The sequence below is a fragment of the Bison bison genome, unplaced genomic scaffold, assembly GCF_000754665.1.
Source record: "Bison bison bison isolate TAMUID 2011002044 unplaced genomic scaffold, Bison_UMD1.0 scf7180017864099, whole genome shotgun sequence".
Lineage (NCBI taxonomy): Eukaryota > Metazoa > Chordata > Mammalia > Artiodactyla > Bovidae > Bison > Bison bison.
This window is the reverse complement of record NW_011494671.1, coordinates 4,359-26,300: the sequence shown is the minus strand read 5'-3', so window position 1 is coordinate 26,300 and position 21,942 is coordinate 4,359. Positions and strand designations below refer to the sequence as shown.

Here is a 21,942-nt window from a genome sequence, read left to right as displayed (position 1 = left end):
GGCTTAAAGCTCAACATTCAGAAAACTAAGATCATGGCATCTGGTCCCATCACTTCATGGGAAATAGATGGGGAAACAGTGGAAACAGTGACAGACTTTATTTTTTGGGGGTCCAAAATCACTGCAGATGGTGACTGTAGCCATGAAATTAAAAGACGCTTACTCCTTGGAAAGTTATGACCAACCTAGATAGCATATTCAAAAGCAGAGACACTACTTTGCCAACAAATGTCCATCTAGTCAAAGCTATGGTTTTTCCAGTGGTCATGTACAGATGTGAGAGTTGGACTACAAAGTAAGCTGAGCGCAGAAGAATTGATCCTTTTGAACTGTGGTGTTGGAGAAGACTTGTGAGTCCCTTAGACTGCAAGGAGATCCAACCAGTCCATATTGAAGGATATCAGTCCTGGGTGTTCATTAGAAGGACTGATGTTGAAGTTGAAACTCCAATACTTTGGCCACCTGATGTGAAGAGTTGACTCATTGGAAAAGACCCTGGTTCTGGGAAAGACTGAGGGCAGGAGGAGAAGGGGACAACAGAGGATGAGATGGTTGGATGGTATCATCGACTTGATGGACATGGGTTTGGGTGGACTCCGGGAGTTGGTGATGGACAGGGAGGCCTGGCGTGCTGCGGTTCATGGGGTTGCAGAGTCGGATATGACTGAGTGACTGAACGGAACTGAACTGAATTTGGATTTGCATTCAGACTCTACCAACCACTAGTATGTGGTCACGAACAGTTGCCTTCATCTTTCTAAGCCTCAGTTTTGTATGTTCTGTTCATCCTTCCTACTACTCACAGTGAAGAAGTCAGCTCTCCTGCCCATGATGGGGTAAATGCAGTACCTCTTACCCATCTCTTCCCACTTCTCTCTATGGGGAAAAGTGGATGGTCCAATTGGTCAGAGCACAAACCTCCTTGGGTCATAGTATTGGGGATAGGGAAACACTGCACCCCTGCCCTCCTCGGCTTTCCTTTTCCATGGGGAGTGCACAGTAGGTTTAGATCCTCAGGTGGGCCCACCTCACCACCCCACCCCACAGATCTCTGTCTGCTGGTAACTGGGAGGCTGAGGTAGACCCCAGCCCACAATTAGAGCTGGGCAAATGGGCCAGACATGGCAGCACGCAAAGCCTATATCTGTCAAGAGGGAAGGGGACCCCATCAAACTTCTGGAATCATATCCACCTTCAACAATTTATAAGTTAAAAAACTTATACCCCAATAGTTTATAATGAAAAACCAACAGAGCCTGGTAGGTTTTATGCTGTTTGGATGACACAAGGATCAATTCATCAAAGAGAAACAGCAGACACATACTGTACAGAGTGACACAGCAGGGACATAAAGTGAGCCATTCCCTCCATAAGAAACCAAGGTTTCTTATCCAGGACTAGAGACAAATTAGCATTCCCAACCGACTTCACTGGGACTTTATGTGATGGGCACAGAAAGCAACACACACACACACGTGCATACAATCGGGAAGGGTCCTATGTTCTTGCCTGGAGAATCCCAGGGATGGGGCAGCCTGGTGGGCTGCCGTCCATGGGGTCGCACAGAGTCAGACACGACTGAAGCAATTTAGCAGCAGCAGCAGCATTCTACTTCTTCCTTTTATGTGGTTTAAATTCTATATAAGAATATATACATTTATAACTCAAAAACACAAAGGCTATCTTCACGTGACTGAGGTTATGAGAAGAGGTTTGGCATTCAGAAATCTTGCTTGAAAATAATTAATTTGAATGACATGGGCATGGTGAGAATTGACAGAGTAAACACTTTATCACACGGGAACCAGCAAGAATAAACACCCCAGTGGCCAGCTTAACAAGCAGAAGAGAGATACAGTGAGAAATTATCAAATTAGGGGCAAATTTTAGTTATAAATGAAACAGGGAGGAAGTGTTAAAGGAAAAATAGTTCAAAAATAAGGATATTGGGAAAGAATTCAACTTTGAATATTCTTAATGGTCAATGAGTGATGTTTTCTGGTCAGGGTTTGGAAATGGGTTAATTATTAAGTAATGAAGTTTATGATATATAATTGGCTTCCCTAGTAGCTAAAGACCGGAGAAGGCAATGGCACCCTACTCCAGTACTCTTGCCTGGAAAATCCCATGGATGGAGGAGCCTGGTAAGCTGCAGTCCACGGGGTCGCTAGGAGTCGGATAAAACTGAGCAGCTTCACTTTATTTTTTCGCTTTCCTGCATTGGAGAAGGAAATGGCAACCCACTCCAGTACTCTTGCCTGGAAAATCCCAGGGACGGAGGAGCCTGGTGGGCTGCCGTCTATGGGGTCACACAGAGTCGGCATGACTGAAGCGACTTAGCAGCAGCAGTAGCAGTAGCAGTAGCTAAAGACAATAAAACATCTGCCTGCAATGCAGGAGATCTGGGTTCGATCCCTGGGTGGGGAAGAGTCCCTGGAGAAGGAAATGGCTACCTACTCCAGTATTCTTGCCTGGAGAATCCCATGGACAGAGGAGCCTGGTGGGCTACAGTCTATGGGGTCACAAAATGTCAGACACAACTCAGCGACTAACACACACACAGAGGTATATTATATATTTTACATGTAGATAAAAAGGTTTTTGTCTTTTGTGAAAGTACATGAAAAATAAGAATAATAAATCTCCAAGATCCCTCCCCAACTGTTTCCAAGCAAATGACTTTGACCCCTACTTCCTATAGAAAATGGAAGCTATTAGGAATAAATTCCCCCACATCCAACCCTTCAACTACAAATTTATCTGTATTCACACCCACCTTCTTGCTCCTCCTAAGGGTAACCCCACAGACGCCCTGGACCCCATGATTCCTGGCACCTTGGTTCCCTCTTACTAACCAATGGCTCTTTCCCAATGGCCAGTGGCAAGATTCTGGTCTTGGCCAAGTTGAAAACTTGCCTTCACCAGCATCTCCTTCTAGTGGCTCATCACTCTGTCCTTTCTGGCACAGTCAAGCTTTTTGGAAAGGTTGGCAATGTCTGACAATCCCAGTTCCTTGTCTCCTGTTTCCTGGTGAAACTTTTGCACTAGGGGTTTGCCCAGAACCTTTGCCAGAACTGCCAATGGCAAGGCCATTTGTGAGCTCCCAAAAGATGGATAACTGATGCTTGTCAGTCTATCTTACTGGAGTTAAAATTTTCTGAGATATAAAATATCATTGATTTTTCCTTCTTTCTACAACTCTCACCTTGGCTTCTCTGCCTTGCCAATTCCTGTTGTTGTTGTTTAGTCACTAAGTCGTGTCCAACTCTTTGGCAACTCCATGGACTATGGTCTTCCAGGCTCCTCTGTCCATGGGATTTCCCAGGCAAGAATACCGGAGCTGGTTGCCATTTCCTTCTCTAGGGGATCTTCCCCATCCAAGGATCGAACCCATGCAGGCGGATTCTTTACACTGAGTCACCAGGGAAGCCCAACTCCTGCTTGCACTCAAACTTTTCTACTGTTCCCACTTTCTTTGCAGGGGCCTCTTCTTCTCCCTTGGTCAATTGTCTTCCTTGGACTTTGCCATTTTTCTCATTTTCTTGGGCTGATTGCCTCAACATCCCTAATGTTAATTATTACTTCCATAACACTGATGACACTCAGGTCTGTAACTCAGTTTTCCATCTCTCTTTTGGTGTTTCCTAGATCTAGACACTCAACTGAATAGCTTCATCTGATGTCCTGAAAAAACTCTTCAAATACAATATGAACTCAGTCAGCCTCCGCACCCCTGCTCCTCCTCATGAACTCTTTATCTTATTTAATGAGACATGCATTTGCTTAGTCATGCAGGCAATATACTGTGGAGTCACCCCGACTCGGTTGTTCTCAATCATGGTTGCATGTTGGAATCACTTGAGGACAAGGCTGAAAAATATTGCCCTAGGACGGCGATTCTCAAACTTGGGCATGCAAATAAACTACTTGTTAAAAGGCACAATCTGATCCAATAGGTCCAGAGTGGAGCCGGACACCCTGCATGTCTAACAGACTTCTGGGGGATGCTGCTGGTCTCCACACCCCACACGGTACTGAGAAACAGGTACCAGCAGCAGCGGCATCCTCAGGAAGCTTGTTAAAAATGCAGATTCTCAGATGCAGTCCTGGACCAGCTGAGTCAGAAACCTATGGGCTGGGTCCAGTAATCCACATTTCACAAACCCTGCAAGAGATTCTGATATGTGTTCGGGTTTGAGAATCACTGTTCTAGTTCTTCTTCTACACAGGACTAGACTATGTTGAGTCTACGTGCTTCTTACCTATCTCCTCCTTCCTAGTTTCACTGTTCAGATATGCAATCTCTTAGCCTTAAACAAAACTGTAACTGTTTTTTATCAAAATGAACTCTCTCTTTCCTAACCCCATCATTTGTGTGCACTGGATGCCATTACCCCTTACCTACATAAGGACCTTTCTCTGTGCAGGACTGTTCTCCTTCTTATTCTCTCTGTATTGAATCATCGTCATCAAAATAAAAGCACACTGTAATATCTTTAGTCCTAAAAAAAGATACCCTCCCTTGACCATTATCCTTCCAGATGCTGGATATTTTCCAGATACTGCCCTATTTCTTTGCACCTCTTTGTAATAATTTCTGAAAAAAACTTTTTCTGATTACACTCATTTTCTCCACAACATAACTCCTTCTGTCTTCTGAGTTCACTCCAGTCAGAGTCTCATTCCAACTGAGTCATGAAATTTCTTTTTTAAGGACCTCACATTGCTATCCAATGGCCAGCCTCAGTCCTCATCTTATTCAACCTCTCAGCAGTATCTGATCCAGTTTATTACCCCATACTTCTAGTAATTCCCTACATGATCTTATCCAGTTCCATGGCCTTAAACATCTATTGTCAATATGTTGTTGACTACTAAAAATATATCTCCATGCATGGGCCTCTTTTCTGGGCTTCAAACCAGTGTATCCAACTATCTTTTAAACATATTTGGAATGTCTAATAAGCATCTCAGCAAAGGTCTTCATTTCATGCTCTCACCTAAACCTACTCCTCCTGTGTCCACCATTCATTCATTCCATAAATGAGACAGACAACTCTGCCAGAGTTGCATAATCTATGGCAAAATCAGCATCCCAAACATTACAAAATCTCTGCCCTGATGGAACTTACATTCTAGTATGGACAATACAAAACATAATGAATATGTAAACTATACAGTATATAATAAAGGATGGGTAATGAATGAAAGAATTCACAGGGACAACAATGTAAAATAGAGTGGCATGAGAGACACAATTAAGAAGATGACATTTGAGAAGCAAGATGCCATCTGGACAACAGTTCATTAAATGGTACTCCCCCATCACCTAGTCTCTCAGGCCAAAATCCTTTCCTTCGTCTCTTCTAGGTTGGATCTTACACCTCCAACCCATAAGCAAATCTTACTGGCTCTATCTTCAAAATCTATCCCAAATTTAACCATATTTATCCTCTTGTGCTACCATCACACCGAGTCGTCATTATTTCTCACCTACTTCCTTAAAACTGGACTCCTTGCTTCTTTCAATGTTCCCAGACCCACAATTTATAATCCAATCAGCATCCAGAGGAATTTTTAAGACATTGTTAATACCCTATTCAACCCACTCCAAGTATTCTTGCCTAGAGAACCCTGTGGACAGAGGAGGCCTGGTGGGCTGCCGTCTATGGGGTTGCACAGAGTCAGACACAACTGAAGTGACTTAGCAGCAGCAGCATCTCTCTCGCATGGCTTTTCATCCTAATTATGATAAAAATCCTGTGTCAAATTTTATTTAGTTAATCCCCCAAAATTCACACTCCTCTTTTTTATGGAACTGATGCTGGTAAGTGGCTGCCAAGCTGGGGATCCCATTTCCTGGTTATTCCTTGCATATGAGAGGATCATGTGGCTCATTCTTGCCAAAAAAAATGAGAGCAGAAGTGTGTCATTTCCAAATCAACTGGCTAGGTACTAGGTGCATGATCCTACATGTGTCTTCTTCCTTCTATCTGCCGGCACAAGAATGTTAACATTCTAGAGTAACCCTGAAACCATAAGATGAGGCTTCCAAATATTGAAGAAATATCATACCTAAGTGATCATGACCCTCCACTATGATAGGGACAATGACTAGGAAAAACCTTTTGATCACATCCCATTGGACTTTGCATGAACAAAATATATGCTTTTATTTTGCTAACCCATCAAGATTTGGAGGCATCTGCCATGATATTTTGGAGAAGGAAATGGCAACCCACTCCAGTGTTCTTGCCTGGAGAATCCCAGGGATGGGGGAGCCTGGTGGGCTGCCGTCTATGGGGTCGCACAGAGTCGGACATGACTGAAGCGACTTAGCAGCAGCAGCCATGATATTTAGCCTCCTCCTATCTTTTGACTAACAGAACACCCAATGTCCTTACCATGTTTTAGAAGACCCTTATAATCTGACACTTTGTTACCTTTTTGATCTTATTTCCAATCACTTTCTCCATTATGCATTCTCATCCTTGGTGATTCTCCTTGAATATTACATACACCAAGCTTGTTCTCTTTCAGAAGTTTTGCATCTGCTGTCCATTCTGCCTAGGACTCTCCTCTTCAGATATTTTTATAACTCACTCACTCGTCCTTTTGAAGTCTGCTCAAGAATCGCATCCTCAGTAGGTCCCTTTCTTACTACCATATCTAAAACGGCCTCCTTGTGTCACAATTTCTTTAGTCTAATGAACTTTTCTTTATAAAACGGCTCAATTTGATACTTTGTTTGTGTCTTTATTTGTGTGTTATTTGTTTTCTGCTTTCTCCACTACAGGGTAAGCTCCACAAGGGCAAGGACTTTGTCTTGTTCACTACCATATTCCCCATGTTGACACAGTAATCCTTCAATAATATGTGTTGAGTAAATGAATGGATGATCTCCTGGGCTCCAGTTTCTTTACACACCATCTGTTTTTCTGTCCTGTTGCCATCAAAGAACTCTTTGAAATGCACATTTAGCCACCGTATATTTCATAGTCTTCATTGTTCTCCACTGTGTCTATCCATACACCCCAAGTACCTTAATATGGCATATAGGCATTTCATAATATGCTGCTATGTAACTCTATGGATTCACCTTCTATCAATTTTCCACTTACATCCTATACTGAACTGACTCCCTGGATTATCAATGCTGGATTTTTTAAAAAACCTTTTCATTTATCTCTTTTAAACACAGAAACATGCATAAAACACACCCGCACAGAGCTGTGTTCCTAGTACTTGGCTTAAGAAACAGCCTCAAAGCACCCATGCCTGCCTACAGTCACCACCCCACAAGGTAACCACTGCCTAATCCCTGAACAGCATTGCTTATTTTGCCTACTACTCTTATGCGTCTTTTGCTCAGCAGGGTTGTGAGACGCCTCCACTTTTTTGAGTGTGGTTGTCATTTGTTCATTCTCACTGCCATAGAGTCATCTACTTAACGAACATATAGCTTTTATCCAAGGTATTGTTCATGGGCTTTTGGTTAGTTTCCAGTACCTATTGTGAAGAGTGCTGCTATGAACATTTTTTTACATATCTTTTGATAAACATGGGACATTTCTGTGGAGTATGTGTCTAGGCACGGAATCCCTAGGTTATTAAGTGTGCACATAGAAAGCTCCAGGAGGTGTTGCCGACTTTCCAGTGGTACTGAGATAACTTATGCACCCGCAAACAACACAAAGCTTCCCTTCCACTTGCTCCACATCCTTGCCAGAACATTTTCTCCTCCTTCATTCTAGCTGCACTGGTGGGTGTATAGTGGTATCATGTTATGGTTTTATTTTGCATTTTCTTAATGACTAATACAGCTGAGTGCCTTTTCATGTGCTCACTGACCATTTGGATATACACTCTGCTGAAGCAGTTCTTCATGGCCATTGCCTGGTTCTTTTTCCTACTGGATTATATGTCTTTCCTTCATAATTTTAAGAGTTCTGCATACATCCTAAGCATCAAGTTTTACTCACATATAAGTAATGGGAAAAATATTTTCCCATTTTGTGAGATGCTTTTTAACTCTCCTAATAATATCTCTTTAAAAGAGAAATACTTAGTTTTAATATGTTCCAAGTTCTCATCTATTTTTCCTTTTAAAGATTTTTGTGTCCTGTTCAAAAGACAAAGGCCATGACCACCTTCTACTTTCCTCTAAAACTATAATTGCTTTAAATTTTACATTTATATCTGCATGCTATTTAGAACTGGTTATTGTGTATAATACATTATCTTACAAGATGGTGGTTGAGACTGATATTTTTCCCATATGGATATTGAATGGGTCATCAGTATCTATTGAAAATGACTGCTATTTCCCCCGAACTGCAGTCAAGCATGCTGTTTTATATGTCTTTATATATGTGCTTGGTGCCTTCTTGGAATATCCTTCCGAATTTCCTACTTGAGAAATTCCTCATCTTTTTACAAAATATGTCACCTTGCCATCTGGAGCTTTTCTTGGCCCTCTCCTCAACCCCTCACCACTCCCAGTACAGTCACCACCAGTGGTGGCCAAGGGCAGGGCATTTGAAGTCCATCCCAGTAGGAAGAGGCTTTATCACTAACACTGCTTAGAATTGTCAGCATAATGACAGCAAAACACAGTCCAAATTTTAATTGGATTTGTTACTATTTTAAAATTCTTTATAAGCCATGCACCCCACTTTCTGCTCACACTCTGTAAATTAGCTTTGGTTTTGAAGCAAGATGTGTCATTTCTTGGAGCCATTACCATACACTGTGAATTTTACAATTATAGTACCTGTCACACCAGAGTAAATATTCATTTAAATATACTAATCTTCCCATTGGACTGTGAGTTTGTCAAGAGTAGGCGCTATGTCTTAATCAGTTCAGTATTTCAAGCACCTAGCATAATGCCTGGCCTTGAGTTAAGGTTCAATAAATGTTCAGTTATCATCTTATTTTGGTGGTTGGGGGCAACTCTGAATATTTAAAATGAAAAGAGGGTTTTGTTTTTTTTTTTTAAAGCAGCCTCTTGGAATTGCTTTTTTGATTACAAAAGCAAAAAGCTGTCTAACAATAACATATTAAACAACATTTCCTATTTTAATCTCTCATAAAGTATAATCAATTAGAGCTAGGTTTCCTTCTATACAAAATTATTTTTTCTGATTGCTCAATTTATAAAACATCAACAATGTCAGATTGAGGCCATCACATCAAATGCAATTCAGCTTGCTTATAAAAATACATTTACAGAGTTCTATCAACATTTGTCACCAACTCAGAGAAACATGACAACCTTAGTTAGATTCCTGTAAAAATATGTAAATTAAGAGAAATATAAGCCAATCTCATCCTGCAGTGCAGGTAGAAAAATATCCGAATTAAAAGAAATATTTCAGTGATTCATCACCCAAGAGTGACCTGGGTGCCATGTGGATAGGGGAGTATGATCCAGATTTTCAAATGCTTGTCATATTTAATTTCAGTAGATGATATATTCCAGTAAGTGGGCATAAAGCTGATTGAGTGTAGGCAGACAATCCCATTGCAGTGTGCAAAGATTTACTGCAGATAATGATAACAAATATGGGTTTGCCATAAATTTCAGTTTATCCATTCCAGAAACACACAAAGCAATGAATATCAAATAATATAGAAATCACTAATAAGCTCCGAATTCATCATCCATATCTTTCCAAATATTTGAGAGCAGAAGTACTTATTTAGTAAGATATTAACCCTCTGTGCATATGTGTGAAACTACATCAAAGACAAGACTGTAAGGCATGTAGCTAAGAGAGTCAGGCTGTAAAAGTCTTGGCTTGTAAGCACTAGTCTGCTGTCTGCCTTTAGAACAGCAAGCTTGTAGGACTAGCATTCAATATGGCCAAAATAACACATATGAACAGGTAAGGCCTTGGGTCTTTAATAACTGGGTTTCTACTTAGAAGCAAGATGATAGCTGCAAAACAGTTGTCTGCTGGACTTCTGAAGGATAAGAAAAACTTCAAGAGGAGTAGAAATCAATTCATTCATAAGTTGCAAAAACCTTTACTATTTAATAGCACCCCTGGAATAAAAAAAAAAAAAAAGACTGGTTGCACTGCATAATTCAGCTCTAGCTTACTACCTGAGGTGCTGCCAGGGAATTGAAAGGGACAACAGCTGACATCTCAATGTGATACAGAAGCTCCACGTGCCTCCCACTGATTAATTCTGAATCTCTAGTTGCAGGGACTGTGAACACATTTTACACTGTCTGCATACACCAGCAAGCGTGGGTATACAGACTACATGTAAAGAGGAAAACACTTTAGGTGACGGTTCGCCCCAGGGCAGGGGTCCCACGGTTGGTATTCCGCATAACATCTAGTCAAAGTGGGAATGGAAAAGGATGTGGAAAGGGAGTTCAAATAAATATCTAGGAAGGACACAGTGGATAGCGAATCCCAGAGGTCACCAATGCCCTACTCCTGACTTCAAGTTCTGCTACTACTGCACATTGAAACTGAACTGAAGGCAAATCAATTTCATGCTCATTCTTACATATCTCTAGAATCCTTCTACCAAGTTCAATTATTCCAGTGAAAGGCTACAATCTCTAGATTGTAGAAAATGTTTAACAGGTAAATGTACTGGATGTTTCTATTTGGAAGTAGAAGGGAAGCAAATATAAACATGAATAATAATGTAGGAGAAAGTTAAAACACAAGTGCAATCCAGAATTCTGAATTCTGAAAGATTAAAGTTAATCCTTCATCATGAGAGTGGCCATGAAAAACTAACAGGACGAAAAGCTTACAAAGGCAGTAACATGATAAATACGTTTAAGTCCCCAGATTGTCTCAGTATTCACACAAAGTCAAGTTAAAAAGAAAATCTTTGCAATGATAGTTTATAACCGTCTTTCTGTAATGTTCCAAATACGCAAAGAGACTATAAAAAGATATTTTTTTAACATTATTATTTCCCTTTTCCCTGAAATATTAGGCCCTTGAGAAAAAGAATGCAAACTAACTCCACCACTTACAAATTTACATGTGATTTATCTTGACTGAATGCTTTTCAGGTTGTGTTTTATTTAGATGTTTATGTTACTAAAACTAGAGCCTCTTAATAATTAAAAGTTAATAAAAAAAATCCTCAGGATATTTTTATCTTTAAGATAAAAGGAAGACAATTTGTTCCAATTCAAATCTTGAATTATGACTGACAAGCTTCACGATCATGAGGCTTCCTGCTTTGTAGCGACATATTTATAGGGGTGCACCTCGGGTTCAACTCGCCTGGTCACACCAAGGCATGTAAGGCAGAAAGGCCCTGTGAAATAGATTCACTGCATCCCAGCTGGTGGTACCCCCTTATTATAAGCAACTGCTTTTCCTATGAGCATTTCTCACTCTCATCTTTCTTGCTGGGCCAAGTCCTTACCACTAAAATGTATACATGTCAAGGTTTATTCTCTTAAAAAACAGGTTTAGCTACCCAAATCAGTAGCAGGAATTGAATCATTATTCTTAAATGTAAAGCAAATCACACCACCCCATCGCTCAGAGCCTAAAATTCTGTTTCAGATAAACCCAAGGTCCTCACGACCTTCCCATTCCCAAATACACCAATTCAAAGTGAGCCTGTGGCTTTTTCTCCCCCATTTTGAGGGCTAACCCCCTCATTATCTTTCAGGTTTTAATTAGTTGCGCTTTCTCAAAGAAGCCTTTCTTTCCCCCTCAAATCTAAATTAAGATCCCTTTATAACTCCCTCCTAGCCCCCTATACTTTTCCTTCACTGGACTTTAAACACCTTATAAATATATTAATCTGTGTGATGAATGTTCATCTCTTTAGCACAGCCAGGGGTCCAGGGCTGTCTTTCTTCCTCATATTTGACATTTAGCGCTGTACTCTGTTCATAGAAGCCACTCAGGCAATTCAGGCAACATTACTGATCATTGACATAAATAACAAAAGCAGACACTTAAGAGAACAAAGTTTGAGAAGCGGGGGCTTTCGTGGTGAGGCACTGCCTGCCTCATAGGAGTTCAGGATCTCCTCCTGGCCAAAGTGTTCCCCCTTTCTTTTGTCCTGGGGTGAGATCGTGCTGGCCTCGCTCCCAAGTGCTTCATCAGCATTCACATGGTCCTTGGCATGTGACAGTGTCCATAAATATGTTTGAACTGCTTAATAACTATTACCAGGTTCAATATCATGGTAAACATCTTAGAGAAATACAAGGTGGGAACGTTCAGGAATCACAATAATAAAGCTCATATATTTCAAGGAATACAATTTTTCAGTTGTTTCTTTGGTGATTTTTGAGTTTGGAATCATGTTTGAAAAATTCTTTTTCTCTTTCCCTAACTAAGATTATATAACTTGACCTATATTTTTTGCAGTGCTATTCTGGTTCTTTTCTTTCTTTAAAACAATTTAAATCTTTAATCCATCTGGATTTTCATTTGATACAAAGTCTAATTCAATTTTTTAAAATGTTTAGCTCATTTCCCCAAAACCATCCCACTGAATTTTTTTTTTCATCAATTCAGTGGGGATTAAAAATATATTCTTCACATCTCCTCAAAGGGATGGAGAAATTCTTATGAGACTCGGGAACTAATGTACTCTCCCTTCTTGGTAGAAAGGTCCTCTACTAATATTAATCCATAGTATTTAAAACTAAAAATACTAGTGAATCATTTATCAATTTTTCACATAAAGATGGTTAGGTCAAAATGTTCACAAAAAAAAGGGTTAAGAGAAACTTTCAGATGTGCTCACCATGGGCACTGAAGGAAGACACTTCTCGTGAGAACAACCATCTTGCCAAGAGCAAGGATTATGCTCTTTTCCATTTTTGTATCATCGACACCCAGCACAGCACCTGGTACGTAGCAGGCACTTGATGAACGACAAACTTACAAAATCAGGATTCCTCCCCTCAAGTAAAGTATGATGTATATGTTATTTCAATGACAAGATTATTTTAAAACCCTAATTCTATTTTTCCACGGGCATCTACGTCAATTATCATATCATAAAGCACTGTGAGGGTTACGTGATTTTAGATAAGATCCCAACAGATGCATGGCAGGGAGCCTGAGTCAGCCCCCATCACAGGGGCCTCACCTACTCTAGCTGGGAACGGGCATCATTCCCCCTTCTCTCAGGCCTGCCTTGCCATGCACGCTCGGCCCAGAGAGCTCAAAGCTGCTGCAGTGCTGGCCTGCATACATCAAATCCAGCGCAGTAAGGCTTACAGGGACTTCCCTGGTGGTCCACTGGTTAAGACTTCACACTTCCATGCCAGGGGCATGGGTTCGATCCTTGGTCAGGGAACTAAGATCCCACATGCCTCATGGAGCAGCCAAACAAAAAGACTAGCTAATTTTCAATGTTAGTGTTTTTTTTTTTTTAATCTTTCCCCAATTATTTTACTTCTGCATTGTTTTAAATTTATCAGCAGTCTAGGAGAACCCCAGGGGGCACCTGATAAAAATTCCATGGCTTGCTGGAGAGAGAGTGGGAGTCTGAGGTTGGCAGCTGACGGCTGAACTCTGTCCCCAAACCCTTTCTCTCTTAATGCTGCCTGGGGTTGGCCTGTGCTTCTCCAAGACTCCCTCTGCCTCGCTCCCCTGTGAGCAAAGAACACTGGATTCCACCTGTCTGTCTTCCTGCTGCTGTGTAAGCCTGGTTCCACTGCCAGTCCCCAGCAGCCCCCTCCAGCCTGTGCAGACTGACACAGGAAGGTAAGTTCCCCAGTCGACTGGGGGGAGATGGGCCAGAAGATGAGAGGAGAAGAAGCAGAACCAGGCAAGAAGGGAAAGAAGAGGAAGGGAAGAGAAGGTACATGAAAATAATAAGAACATTGGCAATACATAAGGCAGGCTGCCAGCTGGCAGGTGATTTTCTGACACATCAGCCCTAGCCACTTCTGTGGCATTTGTGACACTCTTTCAGAAGCACCGTAGCAAATGAGACTGTTTCTCAGGTGGCACTGGTTCATCTGAGTCATTTTGAATTAAAGAGGCATTGGAGGGTTTCCTAGGTCTCTATCTCTTGATGCTAGCATCTCTCTATATAGAGAGACAAAGGGGGTAAGGATACATCCTTCTTTCCAGAACCATAGTGTTTCCTCATCACACACGTGAAGATGAGACCGTCCCATAGACCCCAGTACAGCCTTTAGGTTGTAAAATCAGACATGCCTTATTCTTTCCTCTAGCGCTATTTACATTTCAAAAGGTTTTATCTGGTTGGAGTTAATCCCCATGGAAATTCTGTAAGCTAGGTCATTTTAGCAGTACTATCACCTGCCGGCAAAAATTTCACAACATGTCTATCCAGATCATAAAGGGTCGCCAACTTATAGCATAGTGGGTGAAATGAGGCACAAAACAAGGTGTAAAATAACTGAATGCAGAAGCCTGGAGAAGAGGAGCAGCAGGATGTGCTTACTGAGTGCAGTCTGCCACAAGGACCTTGCCAAATGCTTTATGTGTATTGCCTCGATTCATTTCATCCCCCAATCAATCTTTGTTGTAGGAACCCATCATCATAGATGAATCACAAAAGTTAAGCCCCACTAATAGGGACAGAGATAGGATCTGAGCCCTGCCTTGTTCAGAGCCTGTTCTCTGGGCCATGACAGTTTAATTCCCTCCTAAACTTTCCAAAAGCTTCCTGCATGGTAACATCTGGTCACATATAAAGGACCAGGAGCCGGGAAGACATCAGACTTTTCACCAACAGCAACAGGAGATAGAAAACAATGGGACATTAGCTTAGGATTCCGAAAGAAGTGCTTACCCCTCACAAGCTACACACTCCAAGCTCTCCGTTAAGTGCAAAGTAGAATGAAAACATTTTGAGATAGATGAAGTCTCAAAACATTTCCCTACCATGCACCCTTCCCCTGAAGTAGCCAGAGGATGTGTTTCATTCAAAGGGAATAAACAAGGAACAATTGAAACAGGTTCCAGAGGGAGTCTGGGAAAGGATGGAAGTAAAAGAGTATTTTTCAAGTGTGCCTGTGTGGAAAGTTAAGTCGAGAGATATTTTACATAGTTATTGGAAAGGCAGGAGACACAAAAACAGAACAGAAATTGGAAAGGCTAGGAGATGCAAAAACAGAAATCTAAACAAGAAAGGAAATGCAAGCATGGTACACTACCGAACTAGACATGAACAATCAGACTTGCTATATGACATACACATATATGATTAGGAAAAAAACGGAATATATGTTCAACAAAAATCATATTAGGAGGAAGGAGTAGGGGAAAATGTTCATACATAAGGAAAGAGAAGAGAGAGATCTTTATTATTCATAACAGAAAGTCAGTAGACAGGCAAATCTGAAATATTAACAAAGATGAGAACATGCACATTATTTGGAAGAATTATGGTAAATACCAGAAGAAAGACCTAGAGTCAAAAGTAAGGACGAATCATACAGGAAAAAGTTGACCAGGGACAGCTGCTTTTCATCACAACTTGTCCTGTTTGGCTTTTAACAGTATGTATTAGTGAAGTGAAAGTCACTCGGTCATGTCTGACTCTTTGCGACCCCATGGATAGTCCATGGAATTCTCCGGGCCATAATCCTGGAGTGGGCAGCCATTCCTTTCTCCAGGGGATCTTTCCAACCCAGGGATTGATAGGGATCAAACCTAGGTCTCTGGCACTGCAGGTAGGTTCTTTACCAGCTGAGCCACCAGGGAATTATAAATGAAAAACACATTAGAAAAAGCAGCATCCATCAGAACCAAGTCTTTCACATGGAGAAACCAGTCTATCTGCAAATCAACAGGCAAGATTTGTTAAAATGCACAGTAAATCTCATTTAAGGATTACAAACTGAGGACTCAATTGTGAATTAGCTTTATAATAGTGAATTTGGTTAAATTAAAATGCAAATGAGATTTTTCAATTGATATTTTAATGATTTCTATACCTTTCATCCATTTATTCTAATGCATCCAAAAATTACAGCTTAAGCTTTTCCTGCAACCATATTTTGCTGTGGGATGAGTCTCTATGTATGCATCTTATTATACACATAGACTGCTGCTGCTGCTGCTAAGTCGCTTCAGTCGTGTCCGACTCTGTGCGACCCCATAGACGGCAACCCACCAGGCTCCCATGTACCTGGGATTCTCCAGGCAAGAACACTGGAGTGGGTTGCCATTTCCTTCTCCAATGCATGAAAGTGGAAAGTGAAAGTGAAGTCGCTCAGTCGTGTCCAACTCTTAGCGACCCCATGGACTGCAGCCCACCAGGCTCCTCCATCCATGGGATTTTCCAGGCAAGAGTACTGGAGTGGGGTGCCATTGCCTTCTCCGTACACATAGACTAGAGTCCTTCAAACAAGCCTTTACTTCTGGGCTTTTTCTGTCTGTGGGGAACTCTTCCTTCAGTGAATTTACAAAGCACCAATCAGTCATTCATTCATTCCATCAATATTATTAAATACCTACCATGCTCCAGATCCTAATCCAACATTTAATTTTAAAATCTCATTTATTTCCATTTAATACACAGAACCAACCAGTTAGAACAGCTTAACCAATGGGCATGCCAGTTGGGCTTCCCAGATAGCTCAGTGGTAAAGAACCTGCCTGCCAATGCAAGAGATGTAAGAGACCCAGGTTTGATCTCTGGGTCAGGAAAATCCCTTGAAGAAGGAAATGGCAACTCACTGCAGTATTCTTGCCTGGAAAAATTCCATGGACAGAGAAGCCTGGTGGGCTACAGTTCATAGGTCACAAAGACAGTCAGACACGACTGAGCACGCATACAACCAATGGACATGAAGTTAACTATAACCTGCTCACTCAGGGTCTGAGCCTTCTACTGGTTGTTGGTTTTGTTGTTATTTGCTTTTTTGTGTGTTTTTTGGCACACCATCTTCCCAGTGCACTGAGAGCAATATAGGTTGCAGAAATAGTATATGACCAGAGGGAGTGAGATCACCTGGGTTCTGATCATTCACCGGCCACAAACTTAGTGGGACCTGGGTCAACGTCCCTTGACATCTCTGGGTGTCAGTTTCCTCCCAGTAAAGTGGTGGCATAGTATTACATAGATGTCAAGACACACACAACACTCAGGCCTTGTCTCACATGCCAATTCCAACTGAGTGGTAAAGTCTGCCACTGGCCCGTTTTAGGACTGTTCTCTGTTAGCTATGTCTACTGCACGACCAGGGATCACAGTGGGATCCACAGTACTACCAGCCCTGCTCTGCTTTTCCAAAACATTCTGTGATCATATGAGAAAGAAGATTTGACACATTCTCACATTAAAGGTATGTGATCAGCTTGAATTTCCTATGCATGTTTTCTGGCTAGTAGAAGGAATAAAGAATGAAATACCTAAAAGGCAGAAAGGCAGCCAAGAGGAGGAAGTGAGAAAACAGGCTGTGGATGATATCAAAATAGGTAAATGGTCTTTAATACTTTCATACTAACACATTTTAAGTATTTGGATTTTCCTTCTAACACACAATTTTGAAATGCAATCTGTTTTTCATTACGAGCCTGACGTGTTAAATCTATTACTCTTGGCTAGATTTCAGGTAGATTATAAACAGCTAATGTAGGCAAGTGAGGCATATCCACCAAGCCTCTGTTGAAGCCCATGGTACCAAGGGGAATGTCTTCCGCCTATCGTAAAGGGCAGAGGCCCAGAGCTGCCCACCCACTCAGTCCTCCAAGAGGGGACATCAGCATACAAACACACTCTCCTTTCTCGCTCTTGAACTTTGTCTTGAAAAGATCATTCAGACTTAAAATATCTAAATGATTCCAACGTAGGCTGGGTTCTTTTAGATTCAGGGGTAAAAAACAATCACACACACACACAAATTCCAAGTTTTCCACAGCTCACTCTTATCTTTCAGTGTTGAATTGCACACTCTGAACTGCCACAACAAGAGGAGTCTACACTGATCTGTCTTATTTTTCTCTCTCTTGTCAAGTTCTCGGTCCTCAACCCAAAGGCATTTAAGTATCTAGGTACAGGCATAGAAACGATGATACAGATATAGATATGCAGTTTCCCAACTGAAAGCATCTGACCTCAAATCCCCATCAACTACTTACCACTGAGGCCGAAACAATACTCCACTAATGTCAACAAAACCTAGTCTTTCAATAATAAGTTAAGGAAACGAAAGGCAAATGCGACCCTGACACTGCAGAAGTCCTAAAGAAACTCGTCTTTTCTTCATGTTGCTTGACTGACCCACATGCAGACACTGGTTTGGATGGACTGCTCAGACGGTAAAGAATCTGCCTGCAATGAGGGAGACCTGGGATTGATCCCTGGGTCAGGAAGATCTCCTGGAGAAAGGAATGGCAACCCACTCCAGTATTCTTGTCTGGAGAATTCCATGGACAGGAGCCTGGTGAGCTACACAGTCCATTGGGTTGCAAAGAGTTGGACATGACTGAGTGACCAACACTGCTACCTTCCTTCACTTTCTGTCTAGGTGGATGTAACGTGAACTGACCATTATCACCTGCACCTACTCTGAGCTCATCTTCCTTCAATTTTTATATTACTGATAGTAATTTGCATTTATGTAGCAGCAGCAGCACACAAGATTGAACACAGCATTTAAAAACTGTATTATGCAGCTTGATCTTTGGCGAGCCACTAGTGCTGTAAGTGGGAATAATAAACACCCAAAGGCAGGACAGTCTGAGCTGCCTCCACTGCCTTCTAAACCCTATGCTGGCAGCAGGTCCATTAGGCCATGTCTCTCCTCTAAGCAAAACCCCGTTTTACTGATGTCACTGTTTCAAATTAAGGCAGCTGCTGGCAGCCACTCAGACATGGTCTCTATTCCTGGCAGCATCATAAGTGATTATTTTATTTCTTCTTAAATTAATTCCCCTCTGCCCTTTTACTTTGGTCACACTGATAGGAAAAGAGTGAAGAGATGAAGTGGGTACTTAAATGGTTAATCTCACTAGGGGATTGTAAGTAAAAAAATATGGGAGACCCCTGTAAATTAACAATCACTCAAGAACGCAGGTTTGCTTAACCACAAAACCAAGCAGGCTTGCTCAGCAGCAAAAACACGCAACAGAATCATGAGACTTCCCCCAAACAATAAAACAATGGAGGCCTGAGACCCACATCCTGCCCAGGGAGCTCAGAAAGTTAGGCTGTGCTCTCTGTACACACAAAAAGCAATCATTTGTGTCCCTAGTAGGGACAAGAAAACTCCCCTGCCCAACCTGCGGGAGGAACTGATGATGGAAGCATGGCATCTACTCAAGAATAACAAAGATCTTCTACCCTCTCCACTTTTCCTTTGACTTTAAAACTGTAGCCCAGTAAGTTCTGGCCATGGCATCCTCTCACGTACTCACCTGTAACCCTCACAAGCATCCTATTCTAATAAACCACTTCTTACCTCTTTGCCTTTTGCTAAATTCTTTCCGCAGTGGAAACATATGGGACTGTGGTACCTGAGTTCTTAGGAGTCTTCGAAACAACACTAAATCATTTCAGTACTAGTCTACTGGAGTTATTGATGGCAAACCCGGCGGAGTCCAGCAAACCTTGAGTCAGAAAACTATGAGTTTGAGTCAGCAAACCTTGGTGTTATTTATATACCCTCCTGTCTGAAGGTGGAGATAACCAGATGACTCATTTAACAATGGAGAAATTACAGTGAGCTAGATGGTTCTGTGCAGACTTAGCATCATGGGTTAGTTACAAACTATAGCTATAAACCGTGCCCAATATATCTGAAAAATGGGGATAAATCAATCCATCTGCCATCTGTTCAATCAGAGCCTGGAGAGACCTAACAGGGAAATTTCTGACTTTTTTACTTAGAAGCTCAAACACTGTTAGGGTCATTACTTAATGTAATGACCAGGCTGTTACTTAATGGTGGCCAGAGTCAGCCATGAAAACTGCTCAGTCAAGTTCAGGTCGGGCTGTGGGTCTAGTTCTAGGTGAGCACTGCAAATTCAACAAAATTTCAAGGGTTCATGGATCAAAATTCAAAGGTCAGCCTCTGCTACATCCCACCTCTGGTTTTGTGGAAGATGACAAGGCAAATTGAGTGATTCTATTCTTGGTCCCCCATAAGCTGAAAGTGGAACAGTATAACGTTCAGGTCTGAATTATATAAATGAAATTTTCCTCAATAATAACAACCAATCATTTTCATAAAACAGACTTCTAATTCACTCCACTTCAACTTTCTTGTTCCGGGAACATTAATGTACACTTCAAGGTACACATGCTGTCCTTTATCTACTGCAGTGAAATACACACTTCCCTGGTGGCTCAGATGGTAAAGAATTTGCCTGCAATTCAGGAGACCTGGGTTTGATCCCTGGGTCGGGATGATCCCCTAGAAAAGGGAATGGCAACCCACTCCAGTATTCTCCCCTGGAGAATCCCACGGATAGAGAAGACTGGCCAGCTACAGTCCATGGGGTTGCAAAAAGTTGGACAAAACTGAGTGACTAACACAACAAATACACACACATAAAGTAATCCATACATCACCATATTTAAGGGTACATTTCCACAGCACTAAGTGCATTTGCACAGCTGTGCACACTCTCAGTATAAAGCAGACCTCTCACCACACCCTATTTGTATGAGGGATACCTTACTCACCTCTCACTTCCCGTTGCTGATACTCTCTGTTTTTAAGGATGGGGTGTGAAATCCACATCCACGGGTGATTCTTGCGCAGCTGGGGGAGCAGGTAGTGGGTTACAAACCCCACGGCTCCAGCCAGGGCGAAGAGCACAATGCTGAGAAAAGGCTGCAACAGAGGAAGATAAGAGTCAGTGTGTAGCTGGAAGCGTGGGGAAGGATGCCTGTCAATAATCCAGAACCTTCCCTGCTCCTCCTAAAGCACACACAGCCAAACTCAGCTCTTTCTTCAGGCCTCTGAAAATTTCTCCCGCAGCACTTGAAATTGGTCTCTGCATTGAGAACCACCAAGACGGAGTGCACAAAAGGCTGAGATATTCTGCCCATTAGAATACTTTTTCTTGCTTGTTGTTATTTTTTTTAAAGATGAGATGGAGAATAACAAATTTAGCTAACAGACTTTTCTTCACTGATAGAAAAGTGAGACAGCAAATGTCCGCGAGAACCTCTAGCCAGAAATCCCATCTGGCTCACTATACTGTTGTTTTTCCAACTGAAAATTATGTTCCGATAATCTTTTTGGCTCTGTGACTTCCATCTCATTCCTGATTTGGTGAGTCCTCCCTTCTCCACTCTTAGCAGTGAGCTGTGGTCCTGTTTTATGACTGTTGACCATCCTCATGGTGGATTCTACAAGATATGCTAGCCAAACAATTCCCTGGATGGGAAACAGCAAGGGTAAAACCTGTGACTCAACTTTGTGTTGTGGGCCAAAACTCATCTCAGACATAACTCAACACACCTGGATATATTCCTCCACGCTCTCTATTCTTTTCTATTCTTTCTCTGGCTCCACTAACCTATCAGTAGCCTGGAGCTGCACAGTGGGCTCTGTTTATTACAGACAATGAGGAGAGGGGAAGAGTGCAAAGCCAAATGGATACATACTCGCAAGGACAGGAACACAGTGCTGGCACTGACTGCAAAGGACAGAACAGCAGCCACCGAGCAGATGATGAGATCCGATTTTAAGATATCCTTCTGTAAACAAAAAACAACTGTACAGTTTGCTCTTCTGTGTTTCTCTCAGCAACCTTGGGTCACCAGGTAAATCGGGTGACAGGATCTTAACCCCTGGATACCCTTCATCTTCAGACCGTCACTTACCTGATCTATTCCCAATGGCACACGTTGCATGGACCATTCAGCACCTCCCATGTGGGGAATATCAGGGAAACTAAGGCAGAAGGGGGCAAGAGGAAATGCAGACTGCCATGAGAAAGCAATGGCACCCCACTCCAGTACTCTTGCCTGGAAAATCCCATGGAATAT

General features: G+C 41.8%; 1 protein-coding gene across 1 annotated transcript in view; it reads right to left on the bottom strand.

Annotated features, from left to right (window-relative positions):
- The window catches only part of PCNXL2 (pecanex-like 2 (Drosophila)), a 168,977-nt gene extending 147,149 nt beyond the window's left edge, over positions 1 to 21,828 (bottom strand). The window contains exons 1-3 of the mRNA XM_010838597.1: positions 21,778 to 21,828; positions 21,559 to 21,651; positions 20,629 to 20,779 (exon numbers count right to left, since the gene is read on the bottom strand). Of these exons, the coding sequence (XP_010836899.1) occupies positions 20,629 to 20,779; positions 21,559 to 21,651; positions 21,778 to 21,828 (295 nt within the window). The remainder of the gene's footprint in view (positions 1 to 20,628; positions 20,780 to 21,558; positions 21,652 to 21,777) is intronic.
- Between the last annotated feature and the right edge of the window lie 114 nt (positions 21,829 to 21,942).